This window comes from Pecten maximus, chromosome 10 (genome assembly GCF_902652985.1).
Source record: "Pecten maximus chromosome 10, xPecMax1.1, whole genome shotgun sequence".
Taxonomy (NCBI): domain Eukaryota; kingdom Metazoa; phylum Mollusca; class Bivalvia; order Pectinida; family Pectinidae; genus Pecten; species Pecten maximus.
This window is the reverse complement of record NC_047024.1, coordinates 21,884,560-21,906,108: the sequence shown is the minus strand read 5'-3', so window position 1 is coordinate 21,906,108 and position 21,549 is coordinate 21,884,560. Positions and strand designations below refer to the sequence as shown.

The 21,549-nt window shown below is 35.9% G+C and overlaps 1 protein-coding gene across 1 annotated transcript; it reads right to left on the bottom strand.

Moving 5' to 3' along the window:
- Nucleotides 1-736: 736 nt before the first annotated feature.
- On the bottom strand, nt 737-5,120 carry LOC117336291. The gene is made up of 4 exons (XM_033896780.1): nt 4,933-5,120; nt 2,149-2,232; nt 1,603-1,780; nt 737-1,396 (listed from the first exon to the last, which is right to left on the bottom strand). Exons 1-4 carry the CDS (start codon nt 4,945-4,947, stop codon nt 1,296-1,298), a joined length of 378 nt encoding a protein of 125 aa, XP_033752671.1. The 5' UTR covers nt 4,948-5,120; the 3' UTR covers nt 737-1,295.
- Nucleotides 5,121-21,549: the final 16,429 nt, after the last annotated feature.

The window sequence follows — 21,549 nt, the reverse complement described above, 5'->3', positions numbered from 1 at the left end:
CTAACATATGAAATATAAATGAGGTCTTGGAGAAAAATTTTCGGGCCCAAGGGAAAAATATGAAACAGAGATATCTTAAGATTTTGTGAATAAGAAATGACATATTTTAATAATAAAGTTTGACTGTCAGTCAGTTTGTTTTCTGGGTCAGACAAAATAAAACTAAAACACAGACAGGTTAGCCATGAGGTGCCCATAATGTGGCTAGGGAGTAAAATATACATCATACACATCCATATCAACTGGGCACAACTAAAGTAACCAAGGTGGACCTTCTTGTGAAGTTTAAGAAATATTCCCCCCAGCATGTGGAAATAATGATGAAAATCCTCAATTGTCAAAATCCAAATTGGATGCCTGGTAAAAAAAATCAAAATTGAATTTATAAAACAAAGGACCGAGAGGATTGTACACAGGAATTTGAGAAATATTCCTCCAGTAATTTTCAAGAAATTGCGATAGCAAACTTCAATTCTCAAAATCCAATATGGCCACCTGTCGCCCTTTATGCAGTCCTGATCTGATAGGCTCAAAATTGAATGAGCAAATCTTAAGGGACCAAGGGAGGCCTACATGTGTCTCCGAGAAATACTTCTCCAGTGCTTTTTTAGAAATAGTGATAACAATCTTCAATTGTCAAAATCCAAGATGGCTGACATTTTGTTTCCTGATCAGACTCATAATCAGATGCGTACAATTGAAATAGGAACCAAGGGGAACCCAACCTACCCGTATGATCCCAATCAATAAGTTATCTGCATTTTTTTCAAAAACGACAATTCAACTTGATAATATTGAAGCACTATGTATATATTATAGACATGTGTTGTTAGTCTTAACACAAAAGTAAGAAATTTTTCAAAATTACCAATTCTCAAAACTCACCTAAATATGTCATTTTTAAAATCTAATGTTAATCCAAAAATACAGCAAAAATTAATTTTCATGTATCTCTATAGGGTGTGTTGAGATATACATACTACAATGCAATTATATTCCAAGTTTGGTTGAAAACACATTAATACTTTTTGACAAACTAAGTTATATATCAAACTAAAATGTTTGTATTCCCAGCATGTCCCTGAATGAGTTGCTGGACTATAAATTCTGGGTGATCTTCCATAAATGAAGCCTGTGATGAGATGTCCACTAAATTATATACGTGTATCTTTGTTTTGTCAAAGTTCAAGTGACCACTTTTTGAGATTTGAACGCAAAATGCTGAATTGTTGACGCACAGATGACAGATGGAAGGACGAATGATGCCACAACCATGTGAGCTAAAAACATTGCCACTACAATATGCCATTGTAGGCTTTTCTGAATAACTTTATTCTGTCTCTCATCCTCATTCGCAGAGTTGCTAGTGATGTATCGAAGCGTTTTATGAGAAGACCTGAAATAGAATTAGAAAGATTACTATCACTTCAAGTTGGAGATAAATAAACAAGAAACTTGGAGACAAGTAAACTAATGGAATATGTACTTTGAAACTGTCGTCAGCCATTGCCTTTCAGACCTGACCCTTAACTTCAAATCATGAAATCATTACTTGTACTAAATTTAAGGTACCTGGTATATTTAGCTTTCCTGAAAACTCACCTTCCAAAATCACCCACTTCTTTTCATCAAGAGGGGGTCTATTTTCTAAAGATTTTGAAGACTGTTGTCCCAAAACACTACATTTTACAAGCTCCTCTGGAGTAAAGAGTTTCTTCATTAAAACTTTTATTCCTTCTGTCAACGTTGGAGTACTTTCTGCAAACCGTTTTAATTCCGCCTGAAGTTTAAAAAAAACCACAGGGATTATCATCACATAATTAGCCTGTTTTCCAGTGAATTCTCCATGTAATATATCTGTATTTGTCAAAAGTATGTCATACTTGGCACCTTGGAGTTTTTTCATTGGCTGGTCCAGTCATAGTTCTAGAACTGGAGAAGGATACATCCAGTGCTTCACAAGAAATAGCAATAAAAAAGGATTGTTTATTAAGGAGGCATGGACATGCAATGCATACGTGTAATACATAATATTTCTTATCAACTTATCACCAACACAACAACAAAATGTCATATGTTGTAAAAGTATTTAAATGTCTTTCCTTTAAAAAAATCCCTCATGTTGAACAGAGGAACATTATTACATACCATTGGTGTGCCTTCAATCTCTGGCACATTATTACATCCTGAACTGCATTCTTCATTTCTCATCACAGAATCAGAAAGTATTCCCTACAGTCAAAATTAAAATAAATTTCTGATTATAATCTTGAAAAACAATTTAAAAATGCAAGATGACATTTTGCAAAATTTAGTAGTCATATATGGAAACATGCAATCACATGATCAGAGTCAAATATGGCTGCTATTAACACTTCCATGGAAGTGCTTGGTTATATATAATGGTTTCTGTCTCTAAAACATTATTCATTGGCTGGTCAAACTGTTGCATCAAATCTTTGTTAAATTCAATTAAGAATTAAACGCCTGTTAGATTGAATTTATCATCAATATATATGCCATCTGGGTGACCGATAAATAAAATGGCGCCTGTTAGGGCACCCTGAATATTTATCCATCACCCAGATTGCATTTATATTGACAATAAATACAATCTAACAAGCGTTTGTTAAACTTTGCCTTTCTTCAATAAATATGTTCTGTATCTTCATCCATTTCCTGGTATGTTCAACTTTTGTACATGCCTTGCCATGGAGATGATCAACATGTATAGCTCCAAAATGACATCATAGTAACATAGTTGTTCGCAATCATCATCCTTGATGCGTTTGATTCATTCATTTGGTTTGTTTGGTTTATTTTGTTTAACGTCCTATTAACAGCTAAGGTCATTTAAGGACGGCCTCCTGTGCCTCAATATTGCATTTTGAGACCAATCTTGTTCGGTTATTTCTTCATCTGAAGATAAACCCTCGTCCTCCGATATATATATCCGACTAGGCCCGGCAACTTGGGAATCTGGTATTTGATTTTCTTTACCCTTTTTCGTCTTTTTCTGGCTGGTCTCTTTCACATGTTTTCTCTTTCTTCCTTTGCTTTCTTGTACTGAGCCTGACTTGGTTCTGGAGTCCATATACTGCTTCACATTATTTGAAACCGTTTCTTCAGTGATTGCCTTCCCTGATACTACTGCCCCCAAATACTTCCTTGGTTTCTTTGCGCACGTGCTCGACTTTACCCTCACCAAAGAATTTTCATGGTTTTCGAAAAAGCATTCTGTTGATGTATTCTCGTGTTCTGTCATGTCTACATGTATCTCAGGTTCTTGAGTTTCTTCCTCGGGCTCTTTAGTATTTTCAAGATTAACTGTTTCATCGCTGTTTGATGTCTGTGCCTTGAATACTTCTGCTGGTTGCAATGATTTATCATCTATAGCCTCGCGATTTAGAGGGAAAATGCCGGTTCGTTTGAAAGCAGACTGCAGGTTAGAAGGTGATAATGCGGTATTGTACGATTTACACGCAAGATAGCAGACGTTGTAACGTGTGATAACAGATGCATTTGAGCGGATTTGTTTGTGGCAAAGGTGGTTGTATACATTTTGAAGAGGACCATAGCAGGCTACGTCCAATGGCTATAAGATATGGCTTGTATGTGCAGGTAATATAGAAACGTCTCCATCGGCTCCCGGTGTAGCACCTGAAAGAAATGGCGGTACATAGATTATATGATAATATCTGACAAATTGGGATTATAATTATTACCATATTGTAATGCAAATAAAGTTGATATATCATAATTACTAGAATACGTGTGTTTCATTAGATCCAACAAACTACCTTCCAATAGGTCGCTCCTCATCCGTGCTCCAGGAAATACAAAGTACGGAGGGATTGCCTGTCCAGAGGCTCTTCCACATCCAATAATAGTTGTTGTCGATGATTTGCCGGTTACAACTGCTGGTGGATGAACTTCTCTTCCTGCTACAATATGAGGGGGTTTGTGATTCTGGGTGAGGCCCTTTTCATCCACATTAAAAATCAGATGTGGCTTGTTGACCAGGTCACACTTTCTCATCACTTCCGAAAGTTCTTTAAAATAACTATCTACAGTTTCTTTACTAGCGCATTTAGCTCTTGCATGCTCGAGGCTTCTAGGTTTGATTACACGAAGTTCTGGCCAACGGGACAAAAAACCTTCAAACCAACGCAGGGTCAGGGGATTCTCTTTACTTCTTATTTTCAAAGAAATTGCATAGTCAAATGCAATGTTGACAGTTTCCTTTCTGGTATACCCATAACCTAAATTTGCCTTTTTTTTATGTGTCTAACAATCTCGATTTCCTGGTCAAGGGTAAATGCTGGTGATCGACCATCTGCAAGGCAATCTGGAATTACTTTATTTAAAACGCGATCAAGTAATGTTTGTTCTGGGACTCCAAATTGCCTTGCAGCTTTATAGACAGACATATTATGTTCTTTTACATATTTGTAGGCATTTGTCAAAGAATCAGGATCATATAGTTGTTTTTTTCTTCTTCTTATTTTCATAGGTTTTATCTGTAATAAATATATAAAGATATTAACTAATAACTATAAGCGAGACATTATCATTATTTTTTTTTCAGTACTCGAATAATTCCCAGGAGAACGCAATTTCTCATGGCTTTACATCTAGAAAAAAATGACAAAAAATACGGGAAAAATAGTAACTTTTCCACGATTTCCCGCATTTTAACATAGATTGCGTAAGGAATTTATTTCATAAAAGTACAAATTACAGTTGCTTGGCCTATGCAAGTCATTTTTCGTCATAGACCTCGTGATTCGCCGGAATGTAAACAAACCGGCAAAGTGCTTGGATGGGCAAAATTCATTGATAATAAATATAAAACATTAGTTTAAAAACAGGGTATGAATGGGATTATCTTTTCCCTTCTTTTTTCACTTCATCGCACTGAAAAAAAATTACCTGCTTTTGCCGCATATTGTTTTTATAAAACGCCTTTCAGTCTTGTTGTTTAGTAAACAAAGATTCCAACTGACGTAAGTGTGACGTCACGCAACCGTCATCTCGCGGGAATTCCACGATACCGGAAGTACCACGGAATTGGGGTTCCCACGGAATATTGAGGGTCTTACCGATATATGCGGTAAAGAAATGAGCAGAAAACAACGATTGCAGAGCCATTTAGAAGTGATTCACAACATTCCATGTAAGCATAATAATACATTTAAACAAATTCATTAATTTAATTACAGTGGTCAAAGACCATTCTCCAATATGGAAACTGAGTATAAGTAAGAAGTTTCATATTGAAAAAAAAATACTTCCGAGTTTCTTGTCTTGCACTAAAAGTACATATGCACTTTTAGTCGATGTTACATTGAACGTCACAAAATAACAAACAGTAACAAAAGAACAAACAAAGAGGACAGCATTTTAGTACAATGTTGCTAATGCGTACATTTCGATTACGTGAACTCTTGTTAAAGTACACATGTACTTTTATGTTGGTACGTCACAACAGAGACGCAAACCTATTATGAGTACGTCTCTGCGCTGAGTTTTACTAAGCATCTTAAGTTACGCAAACAAAAATCCAACTTACGATTTTCTTAAATACAAACTTAAGTTACGATTCGTCTGTTTTACTAAGGCGTTCGTAAGTTTTCGTCGTAAACTTAACTTTTAGGGGAAGGGTTTTTTTCCCCCCCAAGGGTTTACTTTTTCCCGGAAACTATCTTTTTCCCTGGGAAAGGGATTAGGGATCTTCCCTAGGTAACCCAACGCCAGGGCCCCCAAGGGGCCGATTTCCGCCTTTGGGGGGTTTCCCCATTTTTTAAAGCCCCTTAACGTGCCCAAAAACCGTCCCGGTTTTTTATTTTGGGCAACTTTTGGCCTAAAAAAAGCTGAAACGAAAAAAAGGGCTTTAAACTTTTTTTAAAAATTAAAAATTTTTTCTGCCTTACTTTTAAAAAGTTTCCGAAAGCCCTTTTTTTTGGAAAAAACTTTTGAAACCCCGGGCCGGAAAACCAAAACTGGCCCCCCCCAAAAAAAAGGGCCCAAAAAAAAAAAAGGGGGGGGGAATTGTTTCCGGGGGTTATTTTTAAAAATTTTGTTGGGGGAAATTTCCCCAACCCCAAAAAACCAATTACTTTGGGGCCCGAAAAGGAAAACAAAGTGAATTTTTGTAAAATTTAAGGGGCAAGGGTTGTTTTTCCCCCCCCGGAGGGTTTTCATTTTAAAACCCCTTTTTTATCCCCACCCGTCCCATTTTTTTTAAAAATTAAAAACATGATTTTAAAAAAAAAACTTTTTAAGGGTTTTTTTTCCCCCTTTTAAATTTTAAGTTTTTTTAATTGTTAAAATAATAAATTTTTATAAAAATTTTTGGGGTTTCAAAGTTCCTAAATTTTTAAAAAATAGAATCGGATTTTACTTTTTTAAAAATTTTTTTTAAATTTTCAAAAAAGGGAAAATTTTTTTTAATAAAAAAGTGCCCTTTAAAAAATAAGTAAAAAAGATCCTGAATTCCCCTTTTTGGTTCCAAAACCCCCCAAAACCTTTTAAAATTTTTAAACCCCAAACCCAAAAAATTTTAATGAAAAGAAAAAAAGGGGGGAAAAAAAAAACAAGTGATTTAGAAAAAAACCAGGGGTTTTCCCCCCCGGGGAGTGTTCAAGTTAAAATTTAAAACTTAAGACAAAAAACCCTTATGAATTTTGGGAATCAAGAAAAAACACGTAGGGTTTAAAATGGAGGGTTTCCCCCCCGGGATTTTTTTGGCAAAAATGGGGGTCACCAAAAAACCCATTTAAAAAGGGTAATAAGAAAAACCAGGCCCTTTGGGGTCCCACCCTTTTTTCCCCCCCCGGGTTTTATTTTCAAGAAAAACTTAAAACTTTTAAAGTTCCCCCCCCAAAACCATATTCAATGGGGGCCATCAAGGAAAAACCGGGAAAAGGGAAATTTTCAAAAATTTTGGAATTCTTTTTTTCCAAAAATTTTCACTTTAAAAGGGAAAGAAATTGTTTTTTTTTAGATTTAAAGCGCCGGGAAAAAAGAAAAAACGTTTTTGGTTTTTTCCTAAGCCCCCAATCAACCCTTTGGGGGAAAGGGAGGGGGGAAATTCAAGTTTGAAAAAAAAAGTAAATTAAAGGGAAATCCTTAAAACAAAAAATTTTAGAAAATTTTTCGGAGTTTTTTGGGACTTTGGATTTCCCCCAAATTAGTCCTTATTTACCCCCGACGGTTGTTAAGAATTCATATGGGGAATTGGAAGGAATCGGCACTAATGATTTTCCCCCCAAATTTATGAAAAAATTAGGAAAAAAAAAAAAACGTTTCCCGGTAAGGAAGGAAAAAACCCTTGGTTTTTAAATTTTTTTTCAGCAATTCCTGCAAAAATTGATATAAAGGGAAAATTTTTGAACGTCCCCCATTCCAATTCTAGGGGGAAAATAAAGGAAAATACCAAGAGGGAATTGTTTTTAAAAGGGGAATTTTTTAAATCAACCCGCTAAAGTTAAAATTTTGAAACCAAATGGAATTTGGTTTTGTTTTACCTTGGGGAACCAAAAAAATTTTAAAAAAGGGAAAAGGGCCCACAACCGGGCCCCCAACCCGGATTTTTGGAAAAAGAGGCCACCCCTTAGAAAAGAAAAAATAAAGGGGTTTTGAACTTTAATTACAAATTTAAGGCCCTTGCCAACAAGGGAAATTTTTATATTCCAAAATTTATTCCTTGTTTTTTATCAAACACCGACCTGTCCTTTTTTTTTAATACGGGAAATTCCCTATTTTGGGCTTTTCCGGGGTTTTGGGTATCTGGGAAATAAGGAACCCCCCTTTTCCTTTCAAAAAAATACCCTTTTGGGGGCCCTCTTAAAGGAACCGGAAAAGTGTTTTTCAAACTTTTTAAAACCAAATTTTGGGCCGGGTGTATTTTAAAAATGAAGGCTCCCAAAATTATTTAAAAAATAAAAATTTTTGTTAGGAAAAAAACAAAAAAAGGGGGGTTTTTTCAAAATCAAACTTGGGGGAAAGCGTTTATGTGGGGAACCAAATTTTTAAAAAAAAAACCCCCAAATTATCCGTTCGAAAACCACCCGAAAAAATGAAGGGGAAGTTAAAATCATTTTTTATATTTTGGCTTCTTTTTCCCCAAAAATTTTTTGCAAGGGAAATTAATTTAATTTGTCTTTGGGTTTCACCTTAAGCTTGACCTTCCCCCATAACCTTTTTTTAACAGAAAAGAATTTAACCCCAATTGGCCCTTTTGTTTAAGGGAACTTCCTTTAATAATATTTACCCAAAAATTAAGGGGAAAAAGGGCCCCAAAAAATTAAAAATTTGGAAAAAAATATTTTAAAGTTCTAAAAATCAAAAACCCAAGTTTTTCCAAGTGATTTATAACAAAATTTTTTTTTAAAATAAACCCTTTTTCCCCAGGTTTAAATTTAACAAAAAAATGGATTTTTAAAAAAAGGGCTTTGGGGCCTTTTCAAAAACCTTTTCCTTTAAAATTTATAATGTTTTGGGGAAACCTTTTAAACCCGGTCTTTAAATTTTTGGGGCTTAAAAAATTTTGGCCCAAAAAAGGGTTGCACAAGGGGGTTAATTAAGAAAAATTTTAATGCTTAGCGGCCCATGAATTTAATTTAAAAACCCCGAAATTAAGGGATGGTTTGGGGCACAACATCATAAATTTAAAATTTTATATACCAAATTTAATTGGGAAGGGGAAAAAGCCCCTGGATTTTCACAATTTATTTTTTCCGTGTTAATGATTTTAAAAAATTTTTTGGGTTCCCGGTTTTAAAAAAAATCGGTTTTTAAAGAAATTTTAAAAATGGAAAAGGGGGGGCCTTGGAAAAGGCCTTAAAAGGAGGAATTTCCCTTTCTTCCTTTTAAAATTTGCGGTAAAAATTTAACTTAAAACGTTTTTTAACCTCTTCCCTTTAAAAACTTTTTTAAAAATCAAAATAAAAAGGGGTTTTTTCCTTTAAAAATCATTTTTTAAAAATCATGAATAAATTTTGATTGACTTGGGCGGACCGAATGTAAAATTTTTCCGGTTTTATTTTTCCCGAAAAACTTGGGAGGGAAAATAGGTTTTAAAAGGGGGGAAAAAACTTTTTTAAAAAATTTTCCGAATTTTGGAAAAAAATTACAAGGAAAAGTTTTAAAAAATAAAAATGGTTACCGTTTCAAAAAACCAAACACATATTTTTTTTTTTTTGGAATAAATTTTTTTGTTTAACATTTTCGTGGAAAAAGAATCTTAGACCCCCCTTTGGGGGATAAAATTTGGTTTTAAAAATTTTTTTGGGAAGTATATAACCCCCATCTATTTTATGAAAAAAAACCACCAAAACCCATTTTTGTTGAAAAACCGGTTTAACCTTTTTTGGGGGAAAAAGTTTTCTGGGCCTCCGTTTAAAAAGTTCGAAATTTTTTAAAAGAATTCCCCCAACCTTTTTGAAAGTAAAAACGAAACCAAAAGCCCATTTGTAACCCAATTTAAAACCCGCATTTAGGAAATAGGGGAAATTTTTTGGGAAAAAAGAAAGGGTTTTAAAACTTGCCGGCCGGAGGGGGCAAAGAAAAAAGGGGGGCTTCGGGAAAGGGGGAAAGAATTTGAGGGGGGGGTTAAAACTCACTTCGACCCACTTTATTCAAATTTAACTTTACTGAAACAAAAAATTTAAACCGGGAATAGTTGTTTTTTGCAGATAACTCATTTAAATACAAGAACACGCCCCACTTCCCTTTAATTATTTTGGGCCTCCCTGCATAAATCTGAAAGGTTTTTATTTATAACAAAAATTTTTTCCTTACCCCGGGATAATTTTAAACCAGACATTTAAAAATAGTGAAATTTAGTTTGTTATTGTAATTATCCCAAAAAACGTTTTTCAGGAATTTTGAATCCGGGTTTTCAGGTTTGTTAGCATTGCGTTCAAATGAAAGGGGTTTCCTTCCACAAAATATTGGGAAAAAATGTATTAAAGGGGAAAAATTTCCACGAAACTGGGGTTTTGTCCGGGAGGGGTCTAATGTACGGCAGCATTGTACCTGTGTCCGTCAGAGGGCCAAAAGAAAAAGGAAAAAGGGGGAAGGACAAGATTCGCCTCTGTTTTTTCCAGCACGGTGGTTTTCCCGGGTAGTTGGGTGCTTTGACGGAACGCTTTCGTATCTACCCACCGATGGGAAAACGAGCCCACTTTTGTCAATCAAAGGGGGTACCACCCTTTAAACCGTTCAGGAAATTGTGACATGAAGGTATCCCAGATTAATAAAAAAAAATTTATGTTTTTTTTAAAATTTTCTTTTTAAATATTGCTAGTGATATTATTTTTTTGGAAAAAAGGAAGTCTTTAAAGGTTTTAAAATATATTAAAAAATTTCATTTTTAAACATTGTGTAACGGGTACCACCTCTCCCTAGTATGTTTTTTTAAAAATCTAACTATAATTTCTTATTAAAGGGTGATCGGACGCCCTAGTGGATATCGCACTTTTTTTTCTATGGTTCGACCGGGGTCCGTTTCCTGGGCCGGAAGTGAAATGTAATATGGTCACCCCCCTTTTCCCAAAACCACGTATTTTTTCCCCGGTCCCCGGGTCTCCCCCCACTTTAAAGGACCCTCTGGGGGTTTCCCATACGAGCCAAAAAAAAGGGTTTATATAAATATTTAAAACCCTTTTTTTTATTATCTTGAAAACAATTAAAAGTTTAAATGATCAAATTTTTCCCCTTTTGGCCCTTTTTAAAGGGCGCTTTTCGTTAAAAACATTACCGAGAAAATTATCTTTGTCTTACAAAAAAATTTCACACCCCTGGTCGCAAGATGGCCAGGTTCAAACCCCACTGACAGCCATTATTGTATTTTGGGCCCATCAAGCCGTTTTTAGAGATTCACCCACGGGAACTTTGGCGGAGGGTTTTGGGATTTTGGGCCCGGCCCGGGGGTTTTGCATCCAAAAATTTTAATTTAACGACCCTTTACCTGAAAACCGGGCCCACCTTTCCAACAGGCCCCGATACAATGAATGTCATAAACGCACTAGGAAGGTTTGAGCGAGTTTTTGGGGTGGGGAAAAGGGTTTTTTTTAAATTTTTTGCAGGGAGAAAAAAGAATAGACCTAAAAGGGTATGAAAAATAATAGGTAATTTGGGCCCTTTTTTCCATACGAAATTTTTACCATGGGGGACGTCATAACGTAACTTTATTGACCACGCATCACACCTGGAATAACCTTTTTTTTAAACCTTCTGAAGAAAATTAAAAAATACCCTTTTGGCTTCCCCAAACAAATATGTTTAAGTTAATTTTTTGGAAAAAACTGTTCGCATGTATCATAAAAAAAAAGATTTTTTTAAAAACGGTGTTTGTGCATTTTTGCCCCCCCAAAAAATTTTGGCGTGTCACTAAAGGGAACCCGGGTTTTTTAGATGATGAAAATGGAGTAAATGACATCAAAAAATTACCCCGCTGTTTACAACGGACCTAAAGATGGTCTTCAGAAACGGCGCCTATTACGGGGGCCTACTTTGGTTAGACTGATACATGAATCCTGAAAAAATTAAACCCTAGGGGGTTTTTTCCCAAACAGTTTTTCAATAGATAAAACGGAAAAAAATTTAAAAGAAAAAACCCAAAGTACATTGTAAAAGTTTGTGTTTGTTTATTTTTTTTTTAACACGCGCCCAAATTTAAAAAAGATTCCTACTTTATGTAAAAATTAGTCATAAAAAATATTTTTCTTAAAATTTAACCACAATAAATTTTCATTTTTCTTCATTTCGTATAAATGTCATTTTCCCAAAATAATAGTTGCTACAATTTCAGAACCCGAACCCCAAAACCCCATATGCAAAAAAAAACATACATACACGTAAATGATTTGGAAACTCAAGGTTTACCAAAAAAACCCTGTATAAACCTTATAAAAATGGAATTTGATAAAATCTATTGCAACAGGAAAGACAAACTTCATTCCGGGACTCTCGTCTTAGCTTTTTTGTTTTATTAACTCCAGATATTCCCCACTGGAGGAAAATTTTTCCCCTTTTTGCTCCCGCAAAACATGTACTGCTTCTGTGTAAAATTTTTCCTTTTTTATCCTTTTTCTTTTGTAAAGGGAGCATTGGGGGCTTCTCTTTGTTTTTTGTTGAATGTGTAAACAATTAAAACATACCCTTGGGTGAAGTTAGGATTTTTTTTTTTTTTTTTTTTTTGTAAACTAAATAATGTGTAAAAATTAGAATAATTCCGTGTAACACACATATCAATATTTTCGCAGTGGCTTTGTAACCTCAGAACTATATTGGATGAACGATGACAGTATAACTATGTTTTACTTACGTTCTTGGAGGAGGTGAAAAAAGGGGGGGAATAAAGGGGGCATAGTACGGATTTTTTTTCTTATTTGCTCCTTTTTCCCCCCCTTTTAACGTCAACATTCAATTTTATTTTTATTTTTACCCCCAAAAATTTTCCCCCCCCTAAAGCATGTTCCCTCCAAATAAACCTCTCCCTCCCCCCCGGAAAATCCCAAAAACTCCCTCCCCTGCCCCTTTTATCTATTAAAAATCCCCCCTTTTCTTTTACCCCCCAAACCCTTATCAATACCCCTGCTAATTTTTCCCTTTACCAACCTTTCCCCAAAATTCAATTTTAAAATTCCAAATTTTAAAATTGGGCATGTCCCAAATTTTATTCTTTTAAAAAACCCAATTTTCCCCCCCCTCTTTTATTTAAAAACAATACTTGGGTTTTTTTTCTCAATTTACCCTTTTCCAAATTTTTACCTTCATGAATTCCTTTTTTTTCCTCCCCTTGGGTTTTTTTTTTTCTCTAAAATTTCCCCCCTTTCCCTGGGTTCCCTTTAAAAATTTTTTGCCTTTTCCCCCCAACCTTTCTCGGGTTTTTCACCCTTAATTTCCCCCCGGGATTAATTTTTCCGGCCCCACAATGGGGTTTCCTCCTTTCGGTTCCTTTAAATTTTTTATTTTTTACTACCCCGATTTTTTTAAATTCTAATTCCCCCCCCCCCTTTCCCTTTTTTTTTTCCCCCTAAAAGGTTAGATTTAAACCCCTTATTTTAATTTTCCTTTTAATTAATCCCGTTAATGATTTAATGTGAAATTCCCCTTCTTCCCGAAAGGAAATTTTCCTTTGGTATCCCCTTTGTTCCCCCCCTTGCCTTTTATTTTCCCCCCACCCCCCCTTCCCCATTTGGGGTTACCAAAATTATTTTTCACCTTTTTTTCCTTCCCCATTTTTCCATTGTTCCCCAAACCCCCCCAAATTTTAGAACAAAGGGGGGAACAAATTTTTTAACCTTAATTTCGGGTTTGTGGGGGGGGTTAAGGGTCCTTTGACCCTATGGGGATGCCAGAAAAAAAATTTTTTTCAAACCCTTTAAGGAACTTTAAATTTTAAAAAAAACAAAATTTTTTATTTTAACAGCAAAAATTGGAAAAAACCCCCAAAAAAAAAAGGAAGGGGTTTGCCCTTAAAAAAAGTTTTAACGTAGGGCCTTTTTTTTAAATTTTTAAATTTTTGGGTTTAAAAAATGTTTGGGCCATTTTTTGGGGCCTTTTTTTTGGGTTTTTAAACCAACACCCCCCCTTTCCAAAAAAGGTTTTAAAAATTTTTTTAAAGGAAATTTTAAAAAAGGGCCTTTTAATTCTTTTTTTTTTTTTCAAAAGGATAAATTTTTTAAGGTTTTTCCTTTTTTTAGTTTTAAATAATTGGGAAAATTTTTCCCCCAAAATTCCCCGAAATTTCCCCCCCTTCTTTTTTTAATTTTTAGAAAAAAAGGTTTTTTTTAAATTTTTAAAAAATGACAAAACTTTAATTTCTTTTTTCCGTTTCCGTTTAAAAGGTTTTTAAATTTTTAAAAGAATTTTTCAATTGCCAAGACAAAAAGGGTTAAAAAAGGAAAGGTTTTTAAAAAAATTCCTTTTTTGGAAAACGGGAAAAGACAAATTTTGGGGGCTTTTTACGTCGATCTTCAAATCAAGGATATTTGTTTAATAACATTTGAGCGTGTATTTTATTGGTGAAGTAAATGGAACCCACATTGGATATCATTTGATGTGAGACGTTTTGCCTAAAATGCAGACGTTCGATAATTTATTATAAGTTAATATTTTACTGAATTTGTTGAAAGTCTTTCAACTACCGAAATCGTACGCTAATAGCGTCATAGTAGAATGTGAAATGTACACGTCGGCTTATTTACAAAATCATGAGAAATAGAGATATTGGTTTAAAAATATTGAAATAACCAAACTATATCCAATCAAATATACATGTAGATTCTATATGAAGTACCTTTCGATGGATAGCCACAGTGAACCGGTGCAGGAGCTTCAATACCAGTCAGTCCTACAAAGTTAGGCGAGTCCTTGAAAATGTTAACAACTTTCTCGACAGTGACATCCATTGGCTTTGGAGGAGGTCCACCCCCGGTACCCTTCCTGTATGTTGTGTGAACGGAAAATTCCTTTTTCGCCACAGTTGTTATATTGGACCATTTAGTTTTTACATCCTTCACACTTCTTACACACTTCCCAAGAGAACTTATCCTCTCTGATATCTCCTCCCATATGGCCTGCTTTTTCGAATTTGTTACCGTGTTAGTTAATTTTGAGTTAATTATAGTGATGTTTTTTTCCAACTAATTCCGTCAGCAGCATAACTTCCTCTGTATCAAAATTTTTTCCTCTTGCCCTCTTTGCCATCTTTGATGTTTACTTGTTTCCAGGATGTTTACGCATGTTGCATTATGGGAAGAGGGAATCCCCACAGTTAATGATGGTTTAATTGTTGGTCCGTCATTAAGTCTTCATTAAACCTCCATTTGTTAATGATCCCTTAAATGACCTTTCCAACAACACATTTTTAATGATTCATTAACTAATCTACCATTAGATATTTAATGAATCATTAAGACTTAATGATACTTTAATGATGGTTTAATTTAATGAACGTTCGAACAACATTCAATCAGGATCTATTAAAGTTTCATTTCTACAAATGGATTTAAAGGCTTGGTTTACAACAATGCTCGATATGTTTTATTAAAGTTCAGACAATTGAAAAAATTCCAACCAATTTTCAGATTTTCATCTGACTTTTCTGAGGAGATTCCTTGATCACTGAAATACATTGTATCCTTTTATTCACAACATTGGTGTTAAGTATTATGGCTCGTTATCTGTAGCTATGCTTTTTAAAACTGTATGAGATATTATTTCAAATCCCTTTTTTAGATATCTTGGAATATGCATTGGAGGCTGAACGGACCAAGAAACCAGTCAAGGGCATTAAAGGAATGTCATCCATGCTTGGGCTGCAATGGTTTGATTTTGTGTATGGTTTGGTTCCCGATTACATGCACAGTGTGCTTTTGGGTGTTTGCAAGAAGATGTTACAGATGTGGTTCTCCTCATCAAACTCAAGACAGCCTTACTTCATCGGCCAGCACATAAGGCTTATAGATGAGTACCTTGCAAAAATGAGACCTACTGATAAGGTTGAACGCCTTCCTAGAAAATTAGAAAAGAACATGCACCAGCTGAAAGCTTCAGAGCTGCAGACATGGTTGCTTTTTTACGCTATGCCATGTTTATTTGATCTTATGCAGAGAAGATACTTGGATCACTTAGCTTTGCTTGTAGAAGGGATATATATTCTCTTGGGAGATGATATCACAACTGCTAAGTTGGTTCGAGCAGAGGAACTACTTCAATCCTTTTATAAGGGGTTTGCTGAACTGTATGGACAAAACAACATTACTTTAAATGTACATAATGTGGGGCAACACCTAGTGTCATACGTACAGAAATTAAGACCACTTTGGGCCTCGTCCTGTTTTCCGTTTGAAGACATGAATGGCAATCTTTTGGATTTGGTCCATGGAACTGGTGATGTATGTCTCCAGGTTTTGTGGAAAATACAGGCACAGAAGAGGCTTGTGGTTGATGCACAATACATCAGTGATCTTGAGCTAAAAATGTTTGTAAAAAAGATGATGTCGTCAAAGCGTGAAATAAAATCTAAACTGTCTGCATGTAACTGCAGTATTGTAGGAGGTCTGACCAAATGTAATTTGGATGAAGATACAATGAGAAGCTTGCGCAGGTGTCTTGGTCTTTAACAGGATGATGACATTGGAGTGTTAACAAAAGCTGCTAGAGTCATCATGAGCGGTGAGGTGTATTTTAGCTGTCAGTACACAAGAATGAGAAAGCGTGCGACACATTTTGTCTTGACAAACCCAGTTGCAGGGCTTGGCATAGTGTCTGTATTTTGTATATCACAACAACAGCAATATGTGTTGTGCTGTAGTACAGCAACTGAAAGTACTTGAAAATTAATCACAGGTTCATCCTATTGTAACTCACTTGGTCAGGGTGCATCCATTACTTGACAAAGACATTCATGTTATACCTGTTGACCATATCGTTGAAAAAATTATGTACCTTGATGGAAATGCAGATGAGCTGTGTATTGCAAGACTACCAAATCTCTATGGACAATGCTGCTAAAGCCTCTCTTTTGGTACAATCCCAAACTGGCAGGGTTTAACATGTAGTTATTGCAAATTATATTTGCTTGGCCATAATGCTTTAGTCACCTTGTTCACCTTTGCAACAGAGGCTTTGTTTATAACAAATGACACATGTATTCATTTTTGCATGCCACTATACTAGACCAGTGTGAAACCTTCATTTACATTTGTATGTACATGCCTCTTTGGTGTTAATTTTTACATTTGCCTGACAAAATGCGTTTGTAGTATGCTATTTGAAAACAAACGTCTGTTGTTCAACTGGTGTTTCATATGATGTGGATGATGCAGATTGAAGGGCGATGCTCAGACATATCACTGATATGATAGTTAAAATAGACATCTTGCACGTATTGATACAGAGGCAAATACAATTTGCAAGGTTTGATAGTATAAAAGATGAGTAAACTGTTTCCAAAATTTTACTTAAAAGGGAAATTGCTGAATATTTTGAAAATCAATTTATGAAGTCTTAAAATCATATACTAAGGTACAAAGCCATGTTCACTGATTTCTTTTCTCGTGTAGACTTTGAAGCAAAGGTGATGGGTCATTTCCATGTCTTTATATGTTAATGACTTTAAAAATGAGTTAAATAACATCAATGTTTGTTAGTATTGAAAGATTGTTACCTGAATGGTGATAGTGTGTAAGTGTGAAGGAGAAATTAAAATCATTGAAAGTTTTAATTACTCTGAAGTCACATTAACTTTTATGGCCAAATTACTCAGCTAACTTAATTGCTGATAAGGGATGTAAATGTGTGTTTAATATTTTGAAGATTTGTAATAATCTAACTGTAAATATTGAATCTAAGTTAAATGTTTTGGATGTTCATGCCTCTATCTTCTGACCTTAATTACGGTTGTGAGTTTTTGGGATATTACCTGTTCGACCAAATTAAAAAATTATACCATCTTATATCATGGTATACACTATTTTACATGGTATACTCTGAGCTTGTTATTGATTGGTCATTTATCTTTCCAAAGTACAAGGAAATACTGCATAATTGGATAGACTGGTTGTAATAAATTATGATAATTGTATATTTAAGTCAGTGTATTATGAAGGTGATATGGAAAGTAATCAAAATATAATTTATACAAATTCTTGATAGATTCTCTTACTCTGAAACATTATTTTATGAAACTTGTCCCAGATACATGTATGTACCTCCTACTGATATCTATATTTTGACGATTGTCTCATCAGTTGCACATAGAAGAAGAGAGATACTGTAATATTTTAAAAGAGTATATTATGTAGATTAAGCCTTCATTGTGACCAAAATTTTAAAAAGGGTGAATTCCATTTCATTCTAATTTCCCCAATTTTTGTAAATTAGCGTGAAAAAATACTAATGGAATCAACTATTTTTAGTTGACCTACTTCAGTTATTAATGATATATAACAGTAGAGCTTTTTAACTAGGGTCAATACTAAAAGTCAAGTTTATCATTATATTCAATTCGCACGCCCAACATGATGCTTAGTCACATGCTGCTGGTTAACTTGTGTAAATAATTATATTCAACTTTTTGTTAAGTTCAGGATTACTCTGTCATACTTTCACATCCATTTCCAATGAGAATATTTATATATTTAATTACTATCCATCTTCTTTTTTCTTCTTCTTTTGTAACCACATAGCTTTCAACTGGGTGATTTATAAATATTGTACAATTGTAGTAATTACTTTAATTGTACATCATGATACTTATATATGTTGTATATTGTTTGATATGACTGAGCTACTAACATGAGCCTCTGAAGGCTTTAAATTAATAAATATTACATTAGTATTTATACTGCATTGCATTTCTTTTGTTTATGTATGACAAGTTTGGTTTGGTTTGGTTTATTTTGTTTAACGTCCTATTAACATCTAAGGTCATTTAAGGACGGCCTCCCGTGCGTGCAACATGCATGCGTGTGGTGAGTGCGTATGTGTGTTTTGGGAGGCTGCGGTATATTCGTGTTAAGTCTCCTTGTGATAGGCCGGAACTTTTGCCGATTTATAGTGCTACCTCACTGAAGCGTACTGCCGAAGACACCCAGCAGCACACCCCACCCGGTCACATTATACTGACAACGGGCGAACCAGTCGTCCCACTCCAAATATGCTGAGCGCTAAGCAGGAGTAACAACTACCATTTTTAAAGACTCTGGTATGTCTCGGCTAGGGGACAGAACCCAAAGCCTTCCTCACAGGGGCGAACGCTCAACTAAAGGCCAAAAGTGAGGCATTGTCAAGGGAGACATTAGGAAGAAGAAAGTTGTTAAGAAAGAAGAGAAAAGATCAGATCCCAAATTTAGTCGCCTCTTACGATCATGCAATGGGGGCAGCAGGTACAATTCTTACGCCCTACCTGCAGGGTTACTTGAAGCTGGCACAATTTGGTTAGGACTATCAGCTCTCTAATGATGATTAAGGGATGTTGGTACAAGGTAATATAGGATTGATGGTATACAAAATGTATACAAAATCTAGCTGGGAATTATAACTTTGCAAAATCTATTTCAGAAAGTTAAAGTCTTGACTTGAAATAAAATGGGAATAAGTCTGGACTTATTTATATACTGCATGTTCAGTAAAAAGTCCTGTCTTATCCAGACACAGGACTTTAAGCATCTGAATCCAGAAGTGAAGTCAATATGCAATATTGAAAGTCCTGAAATATCCAGTCAAATCTCTACAGCACTGAGTGAAGAAAATGCAGGATAAGTCAGGACAACTCTTGTTCTAGGGATATCTTGATTTATCCAGACTGCAAAAAGTCAAGATATCCCTAGATTTTTAAGGATGAATTTTAATCCCTACTTTTCCCTACTTATCCAGAGTTTGTCAAGAAAAAGTCCAGAGATATCTCAGGATTCTCAAGTAATCAGTTATTATTTTTCGCAGGGGCCGAGTCGTCCCACTCCTTGTATGCTGAGCGCTAAGCAGGAGTAGCAACTACCATTTTTAAAGACTCTGGTATGTCTCGGCCAGGGGACAGAACCCAAAGCCTTCCTCAAAGGGGCGAACGCTCAACTAAAGGCCAAAAGTGAGGCATTGTCAAGGGAGACATTAGGAAGAAAGTTGTTCAGAAAGAAGAGAAAAGATAAGATCCCAAGTTTAGTCGCCTCTTACGATCATCCAATGAGGGCAGCAGGTACAATTTTTACGCCCTACCTGCAGGGAAATGAAAAGCTAGAAATATCTAGACTCTTTATTGCAAATCTAGAATCAAGACTAGAGGAACAACTGATGCAAAGGCTTTGTCTTGAAAGGTTTGCAACCGATGAAAGTACCTTGAATATGTATACTGATTCAAGTCTTCAACCAAGTGCCATAAATATGACACGCTGGAGTCAGGTCCAACGTCAGAGGGTAGGCGTGGAAAATCAATATGACCCGTTTCGTTGTGAAACCCTTCCCCTCATAGATCAGTTTTTAGCTCACCTGGACCGAAGGTCCGGTGAGCTTATGGCATGGTGCAGCGTCCGTCGTCCGTCCGTCCGTCCGTCGTCCGTCTGTCAACATTTGCTTCAAATCGCTACTAGTCAAAAAGGCCTGATTTGATTTTGACCAAATTTGGCCAGAGACATCCTTGGCAGAAGGGAAACAGATTTTGCATAAATGGTGATTCTGACTCCCGAGGGGCCAAAGGGGCGAGGCCCAATAGGGGAAATAGAGGTAATTCCTTTAAATCACTACTAGTCATAAAGTTATGAATGGATTTGAACCCAATTTGGTCTGAAACATTCTTGGGGGAAGGGGAACAGATTTTGCATAAATGGTGGCCCTGACCCCAAAGGGGCCAAAGGGGCGGGGACCAATAGGGGAAATAGAGGTAATTCCTTTAAATCGCTACTAGTCATAAAGTTATGAATGGATTTGAACCCAATTTGGCCAGAAACATCCTTAGCAGAAAGGGAACAGATTTTGCATAAATGGTGATTCTGACTCCCGAGGGGCCAAAGGGGCGGGGTCCAATAGGGGAAAAAGAGGTAATTCCTTTAAATCGCTACTAGTCATCAAGTTATGAATGGATTTGAACCCAATTTGGCCAGAAACATCCTTGGCAGAAGGGGAATACATTTTGCATCAATGGTGACTCTGACCCCTGAGGGGCCAAAGGGGTGGGGCCCAATAGGGGAAATAGAGGTAATTCCTTTAAATCGCTACTAGTTATTAAGTTATGAATGGATTTGAATCCAATTTGGTCAGAAACATCCTTGGGGGAAGGGGAACAGATTTTGCATAAATGGTGGCCCTGACCCCAAAGGGGCCAAAGGGGCGGGGCCCAATAGGGGAAATAGAGGTAATTCCTTTAAATCGCTACTAGACATCAAGTTATGAATGGATTTGAACCCAATTTGGTCAGAGACATCCTTGGGGGAAGGGGAACAGATTTTGCATAAATGGTGACTCTGACTCCAAAGGGGCCAAAGGGGCGGGGCCCAATAGGGGAAATAGAGATAATTCCTTTAAATCGCTACTAGTTATTAAGTTATGAATGGATTTGAACCCAATTTGGTTAGAAACATCCTTTGGGGAAGGGGAACAGATTTTGCATAAATGGTGATTCTGACCCCAAGGGGGCAAAAGGGGCGGGGCCCAATAGCGGAAATAGAGGTAATTCCTTTAAATCGCTACTTGTCATAAAGTTATGAATGGATTTGAACCGAATTTGGCCAGAAACATCCTTGGCAGAAGGGGAACAGATTTTGCATAAATGGTAATTCTGACTCCTGAGGGGCCAAAGGGGCGGGGCCCAATAGGGGAAATAGAGGTAATTTCTTTAAATCGCTACTAGTTATTAAGTTATGAATGGATTTGAACCCAATTTGGTTAGAAACATCCTTTGGGAAAGGGGAACAGATTTTGCATAAATGGTGATTCTGACCCCTAGGGGGCAAAAGGGGCGGGGCCCAATAGCGGAAATAGAGGTAATTCCTTTAAATCGCTACTTGTCATCAAGTTATGAATGGATTTGAACCCAATTTG